At 41.0% G+C, this 9,129-nt stretch overlaps 1 protein-coding gene across 1 annotated transcript in view; it reads left to right on the top strand.

Annotated features, from left to right (window-relative positions):
• Window positions 1-9,129, top strand: part of Adam28 (ADAM metallopeptidase domain 28) — a 47,767-nt gene that overhangs the window by 20,206 nt on the left and 18,432 nt on the right. Inside the window, exons 11-14 of the mRNA XM_055609875.1 lie at window positions 126-256; window positions 3,430-3,607; window positions 6,159-6,248; window positions 7,670-7,865. Coding sequence (XP_055465850.1) covers window positions 126-256; window positions 3,430-3,607; window positions 6,159-6,248; window positions 7,670-7,865 — 595 coding nt within the window. The remainder of the gene's footprint in view (window positions 1-125; window positions 257-3,429; window positions 3,608-6,158; window positions 6,249-7,669; window positions 7,866-9,129) is intronic.

Here is a 9,129-nt window from a genome sequence, read left to right as displayed (position 1 = left end):
GAGAGAGAGAGAGAGAGAGAGAGAGAGAGAGAGAGGGAGAGAGGGAGATCTTCAGGGGAACTCAATACCAGGAAAAGTGTGTCAGTATGAGAAGCACATGCCATTTTTCCTGTCATTTCCAATAGGACCACAGTAACTACCATCTTCGAGTCGCAGGGACAATGGCCCATGAAATGGGCCACAACCTCGGCATGATCCATGACTACGTGAGTTGCAAGTGTCCATCTGAAGTCTGTGTAATGGAGCAGTCACTAAGGTGAGGGTGTTGGGGCCATGCTGTGTGTCCCCGGTTTTGATGTACTGTGATCGATCGGTACTAACCTCAGGGTCATACTCAACAACTTGCTCAAGATTTTATGTCTTAGAATTAGAAGAATTTTAGTAAAATTGGCAAGGTTACATTTTTGTGACTTTGATATACATGTCACCCAATAATAAGCAAAGAAAAGTGTCACAAGGACAAAGGTTTGTATGGAAAAGCAATCCAAAAGCAAGGGATAACCCAGGTTTTAGGAGTCACCATGAAGCAGTGGGACCCCCAAAGCACTAGTTGTACTCCTGGAGTAACAAACAGCTCACAGAGGTTCTCAGCTCTGGACTCAGGCACAGTGACAACAGCCTTGGTGACACTTCCCTATGAATGCTGGGTAGGCAACAGCAGATAAACCATTCACAAAGCTAATTGGTATTGGCCACCAAACATTGCTGTAAGTTTTAAAAGTTCATTGATTTTACTCAATTCTATCTAATTAATAAGTAATTTAGTATTTGATGCTTTTGATGGTGGGTCTGTGATATATCAGCTTACCTACACACATACACACACATATATAAATTATTTATTTACATGTGTATGGTTGTTTTTGTCTGCATGTACATCTGTGTACAACTTCTATGTGGTGCCGTTAGAGACCAGAAGAGGGCATTATATTTCCTAAGACAGGAATTACAGATGGTTGTGAGCTGCCATGTAAGTGTTTACTGTCAAGCCAGGATACTCTGGAAGAGCAGCCAGGGGTGATCTTAAGTGCTGAGCCAACTTTCCAAACCCTGTACTGAATTTTAAAAATCTTGTTATACTAGAAACACATTTTTCTCTTTGAAGTTGGGACAGCTCATCATTTTATCTTGTGTTACCTACATGGCACATGGCACATGGCACCGAAATATACTTAGATTTTTGCCAAGTTTTCCTTATACTTAGAATGGGTGATTACAAATAATGAGGGTTTGAAGAAAAATTTGATGATGTCCCTCATCAGAAGAATAAATTGAGAAAACGTGGTACATTTATACTATGAGATCTTTCTCAGCTGTTAAAAAAAAAGACCTCAGAAAATGGAGAAAACAGGGAACAGGACAGGAACATAACACAGAGGACCTTTGACAGACTCTACCCAGCAGGATATTAAAGCAGTTGCTGAGACTCATACCCAAACTTTGGGCAGAGTACAGGAATCTTATGAAAGAAGGGGGAGATGAAAGACCTGGAGGGGACAGGAGCTCCACATGGAGAGCAACAGAAGTCTATGTCCAGGGGTCTTTTCTGAGACTGATACTCCAACCAGGGACCATTCATGGAGATAACCTAGAACCCCTGTTCAGATGTAGCCCATGGCAGCTCAGTCTCCAAGTGGGTTCCCAAGTAAGGGAAACAGAGACTGTCTCTGACATGAATTCAGGGACTGGCTCTTTGATCACCTAGCCCTGAGGGGGGGAAGAGCAGCCTTACCAGGCCACAGAGAAAGACAATGCAGCCAGTCCTGATGAGACCTGATAGGCTAGGGTCAGAGGGAAGGGGAGGAAGATCTTGGAAGATCTTCCAAGTCTAACAGTGGACTTGGAAAAGGGCTTGGGAGGAGATGAGGGAGGGAGGGTAGATTGGGAGGGAGTGAGGGAGGGGGCTACAGTTGGGATAGAAAATGAATAAATTATAATAAATAAAAAAATAAACATCTTTTAAATGCTAGGAATAAAAGACATCATGAAATTTACAGTCAAAGCAATGGAACTAGGAAAAATAAATCATCTTGAATGAGGTAACTCTGATTTAGAAAGACAAATATAATTAGCCATCATCAGAGAAACTTCCTTCTGCAGCAGAGGGGAACATATAAAGAGACCTTATGGCCAGACACATAGTGAGAAATCTTGGAACATTCAGCCCTCAATGGAATCCAATTCCTCCTCTCAGAGCTCTGGGAACCCATGGAAGAGGAGACAGGGAGTTAGAGCCAGAGAGGGTAGAAGACACCAAGAAAACAAGGCTCTTTAGATCAGCATGAACAAAGCTCCTCTGAATTCACAGAGTGGAGCAATATGCACACATCCTGCATGGGTCTACACCCAAGTCCTCTGCATATAGATTTTGGTTTCCAGTTTGGTGTTTTTATGTAATTCCCCAGTGTGCAAACAAATGGGTCCATGATTCTTGCGCCTTCTTTTGGGCTCTTTTCTTTCTGTCAGTTTGTCTAGTCCAACTTGATGTGATAGTTTTTGCTTTATCATATTTTATTTGGTTATATTTTAATATTATCTCTTAGAAACCTGTTATTTTCTAATGAAAGACAGAAAGGGGAGGGTATCTGCCTAGGAGGGAAGGTGGAGAGGAACTAGGAGAAGCAAGAGAAACCATAATCAGACCATATTGAATATATTATGTAAGGGAAAAACTATTTTAAATAAAAGAGAAGAAAGAGAAAAGAAGGAAAATATATTTTTCAATAAAAGGGGGGAAAAGAATGAAAGAATTTCTCATGGGAAAAAAAATGAAAAGATATTTATATCCCTGTCTTGGTGGGAAATTTTCTAAGCAAGCTTATCTTGAATAAATCACATTCTTATCCTCTTTCTCTACACACACACACAGAGAGACACACACACACAGTTCCTCTTTTCTGTTCTCACCTATCTGCTCACACTATTAGGTTATTTTTTTTCATGCTCCTTCTACCCAAAATATCTGGCTTCCCTCCAGTTGCAGTTTGTGTTATTTCTCCCAGATATTATTTCATGCTTAAACCTCACCTTCATTTATGAGAGGAAAAGAATGTCAATTGATACTTATCTAAGAGGCTATGAATGCTTAGCTCTATGAATAAATATGTAAATACGATTCTGTTATTCCAAAATAGCCCAGGGATTAGAAAGATGAAAAGAGCAGGCCAAAAGTGGTTTTTGTTCTCAGTAGAAGTGGTCTGCATGCTACAGGTTGAGAACAGTCATGTTTCCCCATTAAGCTGAGATATTTATAAACACACAAATGGGTGAATTCGGAAAGGTTGATGTCCTCATATCTTAGCGCATTGGTCAGTGCATTGGATCTGATCTCTGGGGTCATTTAGAAGTATCATTGTAGCTGATATGGGCCATTACTTCCCCTGGGGAAAGCATGATTGTTCTGGCTGTTCTTCCTCTCTATCTACATAGGTTCCATATGCCTACAGACTTCAGCTCCTGCAGCCGTGTCAACTACGAGCAGTTTCTTCAAGACAAATCATCCCACTGCCTCTTTAATATCCCATCGCCTTCAGACATCATATCCACCCCAGTCTGCGGGAACCAGGTAGTAGAAATGAGTGAGGACTGTGACTGCGGGACCCCCAAGGTAATCCTAGCTAAGAACACAAAGCATACAAGATTATGTGGTCCAACGTAAAACTGAACCTTTGCGGGGGGGGGCGCTTTTAATAGGGAAGTATTTTTCAGGCTAGTATGAGAGGGTTTGCAGCGTTTAATATTTCTTTATCGTCCTCACTAGATTAATTTTCATCCTGACTTTGTGGCATCCTTTGCCAATAACGGACTTTGGGGTCTTCATCCCTAGCATTCTGTTTGTAATTATTCAGGTAGCCCAAGCAACTGTGGACCCGTGAGTGTCACTTTAGGTGTAGTGCTATGGCGGTATTTACAGCGTGTCAATCATTTGCTTCCCTAAACTCACAACCTGACCAGAGCAAGAGTCAAAATCTAGACCCAGGTCTTGTTTACTGACTCCCACACCCACTTTCAGAAGGGATTACCATGTTATACACCCCATATCTGTCAAGACTCAGAAGTTGTTGACATCACAGTGTCTGTCCTGATTGCATCTGATTCACAGGCCAGCCAAATGTAAATAGGGTTCTGCCCTAACCCCTTTTATTGCACTTAGCAGGAGTGATGGATGGATTCCTTCTGGGGGTTGGCTTTGCAATGACCTTAGAATAAGATTAAAGCTTTATTTGGTCTGTCTGCAAAGATGCTCTTCCCCTGATGATGCTGATATTTAAATGAAGGGTAGTAGTTTTAACTCCATAAACATCATAATGCTTAAAATCTAGCTTTTCAATAGGAATCTTGACAGGTGCAAGATGAAAGTTGCCTGAACACTTTCTCAGAAAATTGGAAATAGCACTACCTCAAAATCCAGCTATACCACTCCTGGGCATATATCCAAAAATGTGCCCAACCTTTCAACAAGGACATTTGCTCAACTATATACATAGCAGCTTTATTTGAAATAGCCAGAATCCGGAAACAACCTAGAATGGATACCAAAATTATGGCACATTTACACAATGGAATGCTACTCAGCTATTAAAAACAAGGAAATCATGAATTTTGCAGGCAAATGGATAGAACTAGAAAAGATCATCCTGAGTGAGGTAACCCAGAAACAGAAAGTCATGCAAGGTATAGATAGCCATACTAAAATCTACAGACCTAAAGAAGCTAAACAAGAAGGAGTAGCTTAGGGAAGATGCTTAATTCTCATACAGAAGGGAAAATGGGATAGACACTGGAAATGGTAGAAGAGAGGGAACAGGATGGGAGTCTGCCACAGATGTCCTCTAAAAGATTCCAACCAGCAAGGGATTGAAGTAGATGCAGAGACTCACAACCAAACTTTGGGCAGAGCACAGGGAGTCTTATGGAAGAAGCAGGGGATAGAAGGACACTGAGGGGACAGGAGCCCCACAAGGAGACCAACAAAGCTAAAAAATCTGAACCCAGTGGGTCATGCAAGGATTGATGCACCAACCAAGGACTATGCATAGAGAGGGCCAAGACTCCCTGCTCAGATATAGCTGATTGGCAGCTTAGTCTCCCTGTAGGCCCTTGATTAAGGGGAGCAGAGGCTGACTCTGTCATGAACTCGGTTGCCCGCTCTTTGATCGTTTGCCCCTGAAGATGCAGCCTTGCCAGGCAACAGAGGAAGAGGATCCAGGAAGTCCTGATGAGACTTGATAAACTATATATGGGCAAATGGCAGAGGAGAATTCCCCCTTTCAGTGGACTAGGGGAAGGGGATATGGGGGACAAGGGAGAGAGGGTGGGACTGGGAGGAATTGAGGGAAGGGACTTCAATTGGGATACATAATAAATAAAAAAGAAAGAAAGAAAGAAAGAAAGAAAGAAAGAAAGAAAGAAAGAAAGAAAGAAAGAAAGAAAGATAAAGTTGCCTGAGGTTCTAGGTAAAATTTTGTAACTCTTGAGGTCTTGCTTATCAATAGGAATCATGACAGGTGTAATGGAAGTTGCCCAAGGTTCTAAGTTCTCCAGCAGCTGTGCAGAAAAGGTTTGGATCTCTCAAAAACAAAAAGCCAAGACCAAAAGAAATTATACTGCTTTCATGGGAGACCAGCCATTTGACATTGCAATACGATGTCCCTTAAAAATGTGCTGACCCACATTAGTAGATATTCTTGGGATACATGGCAGAACTGAATTAATGGCCAAAGAAAGCATGTCGAAGACCAAATTAATAACATTCAGGATCTCTATTGAGGATGGAATTGAGTTGAAGATGAGACGGAAGCATAGCTAATGCATTGGCTTAATTAAGTTGGATTTTTCTGAAAACTATGATTTCCTTTTGTTTTTCCTCATATTTTATCAAGAAAATAAAAACTATTAACATTCATATGAAGTACCTGAGGAAAACATATTTGTTTAAAGGGATAAGAAGAAAATGCCCAGTAAAATATGTATAAGAAGAAGTCAGATAAAAGCAAGCCACCAGCTGTCCAAACTCCTCCTAATGCCTTGGGTTACCTTTAGTGTAATGAAGGAGAATTTTAAATGCTACAGAGTAATGTGAACATGTGACAAATAAACCTGATTATGAATTTTACTAAAATAACATACCGCTTTCATCTGTGGCTGATGTTTTCTAGGAGTGTACCAACAAATGCTGTGACGCAAAGACCTGTAAAATTAAAGCAGGTTTCCAGTGTGCCCTGGGAGAATGCTGTGAGAAATGTCGAGTAAGATGCATGTGTACCATTTTTATACTTTTGATTATTTTCTATATTAATGTTTTAGTGATTATGTTAAGCCAAACAGGAATGCATGGAGCTCCATTAAAAAAAAAAAAAAAGAGTTGACTGTGCGGACCACAGAGGAAAGCCATGAATCATCAGTGGTGGGAAAATGGAAGGCTGTTGGCTAATGACTATCAACTGGCAGTTGTTTACCTTAAATTCACACAGTATAATTTTTTTAAGAAATTAAAAAAAGTCACTATTTAGTAGGCAAACAACATGAGCAAACATGACCAACTCCAAGGCCCTAGGTAGTTTGTCTCTTCTGCTGGCCTCCTTTGACCACATCACATGAACTGATCGCATCTACCTGTATTGACGGATCTGTCAGAAAAGTATTTTGAATTGAGTGGGGCTTTTCCCATCTTCAGTCAGAGCCCAAATTTAAAACCACATTATTTAGATCTAAATTACCCTCACTACATGGAGAAAATAAAAAGAGCAGAAGTCTACATTGGAGGGATCAGAGAACGCTTCATGTGAAAGGACTATTTTTGCTTTCTGGGAAACAGAGTGAATTGATTTTAGATTTACAGACTTAGAAAAGAAAGAATGCCTAAATGGTAAGAAAGAGGAGCAAAGAAGGGACTTGGTGTGGTTCCTGGTAAGAGAACCAAGCTGCTTGGAACGTGGGAACTACATTTGGAGTCTCCGTAAACTCCTCTGGCTGCAGCATGGTCTAGCCTGTAACTGGCATTAAAACAGGTGGAATTTGTTTGATGCTTGAGATGGCCTGGGCCTACTCATACAACTAGTAAATGACGAGCCTCCTCTGATTTGCTGAAGTGTCAGAGGAGTTCATTTTATCATTGCTCTAAGGAAGTAAGGGCAAAATGTACAGTACTTTTGCAAAAGATTTCATGTAGCCAGAGGGCACTTGGTTATTTCTTTGTTCACATAAAACATTCCATAGCAAGAATTGACAAGAAATGCCGAATCTGCAATGAAAAGGACTGAGGAAACTTGATGCCTGGGAAAGTCTTGAGGTATGCAGATCTGGTGTTTGCAAAGCTGTCTCCCTTTCACTTCACTAGCAAATCCTAAAGTTGCAGACTTAAATCATGACAAAGAAGCATTCAACAAAGGGAGAGATCCAACTCCCTGCTTTCCATCTGAGACATTGCCTAGCATGCCTCTTATTTTCACTTAAGTTCTTTTAGTATTTGTCTTGCAAATTCAAAATATTAATTGTTTAAAGACTCATAGAGAATTGGCCAGCATCAACACAGGTGACATGATATGGGTGCAGTGCGAAAATAAATCACAGTAAAATTATGTCCCAGAAGACCAAATAGATTGTTTGTGCTAAAAGATCAGAACAAAGGGCAGGATGGCACATACCTTCTATTTTTGTTTCCTTGCAGTTTAAAAAGCCTGGGGTTGTGTGCAGAATGGCAAAAGATGAGTGTGATCTGCCTGAAATGTGTGATGGTAAATCCAGCCACTGTCCTGTTGACAGATTCAGAGTCAATGGTTTCCCTTGCCAAAATGGGCACGGTTACTGCTTGAAGGGCCGCTGTCCCACCCTGCAGCAGCAGTGCCTGGACATGTGGGGCCCAGGTAAGGAGCTGTATTAGGTACTTTCCTTGCTGCTGTGACAAAAGAAACTTAAAGAGACTTAACAAAAGGAAGGTTAATTTTGGCTCCTAGTTTCAGAAGTCAGGGGTGATTGAGGAAGTTGGTTATATTGTCTCCCCAACCAGGAAGCAGAAGAAGATGAGCCGTGCTCAGTTCAGCTTTTCCTTTTTTAGGCAGTCTAAGACTACAGCTCTTGGATGATGCCACCCAGACTCAAGGTTGGCTTTCCCTCCTCAGTTAAACATTTCTGGAAACACCTTCATACATTTTCGCAGAAGTGTGTTTCCATAGTGATTCCCACACCCATCAGGTTGGCAATGAGGATAAGTGTCACGGGAGCAAATTCCTCTCCATGTCTACATCATCCCAGTGATGGTGGGATGGTCCTTGGCCAAAGGACCAAACTGTCCCATTCTTTCTGGAAATTGTGTCACTTCTCAAAATTATAAATAAGTAAATTTTAAAGTTTTAATTGGAAAGTTTCATCCATAAGTACACTGTATTTACTACAATTCCATCTCTTCCTTTATCTAACTCCTCCCTCTCCCCCAACACACTCAGATTCATGACCTTTTTTCCTATAATTATTATTGCTACAACAACAACAACAACACCACACACACACACACACACACACCTCCTGAGTCCATTTAGTGTTGCTCATACATATACCTGTGTTTAGAGCTGACCATTTGGGATTTGCATAACTTATCAGGGTGCTCAGATGTGGTAAAAGCTTATTCTCTCTTTCTCCACAGCTATTGGCTCTTGCGATTTTTCATCTAGGGGTGGGATCTTGTGGAGTCTCCTATTCCTATTGTGTTTTGAATGGTATGATCACCATGCAGGCCTTGTTTAGGTGATGGCATGGTTAAGGTTTCATGGGGTCATCTCTAGGAGACACTACCTTGCAGCAGACACCTTGGTCTTCTGGCTCTTACATCATATCCATGTTTCCAGAGCCTGAGGTGTGGGGCTGCGTTGTGGCTGTGGTAACTAGGATGGGGATCCATGGTCATGTGTTCTCTGCATTTTGGCCATATTTGATCATATTTCCATCTCTATCTGTTGCAAAAATAATAATAATAATAATAATAATAATAAAGCTACTTTGATACAAAGGTGAGAGCTACAGTCATTTGGGGGTATATGGATAAGTGTTTAGAATAAAGTTAGGGGCTGTATTGATTTAGAATAAATGGTAATAGTAATTTCTCCCCTAGTGTCTATGAGCTCTCCAGCCATG

Source organism: Psammomys obesus, unplaced genomic scaffold (genome assembly GCF_907164565.1).
Source record: "Psammomys obesus unplaced genomic scaffold, mPsaObe1.curated_primary_1811, whole genome shotgun sequence".
NCBI classification, from domain to species: Eukaryota; Metazoa; Chordata; class Mammalia; order Rodentia; family Muridae; genus Psammomys; species Psammomys obesus.
This window is presented reverse-complemented; position numbering and strand designations above follow the sequence as displayed.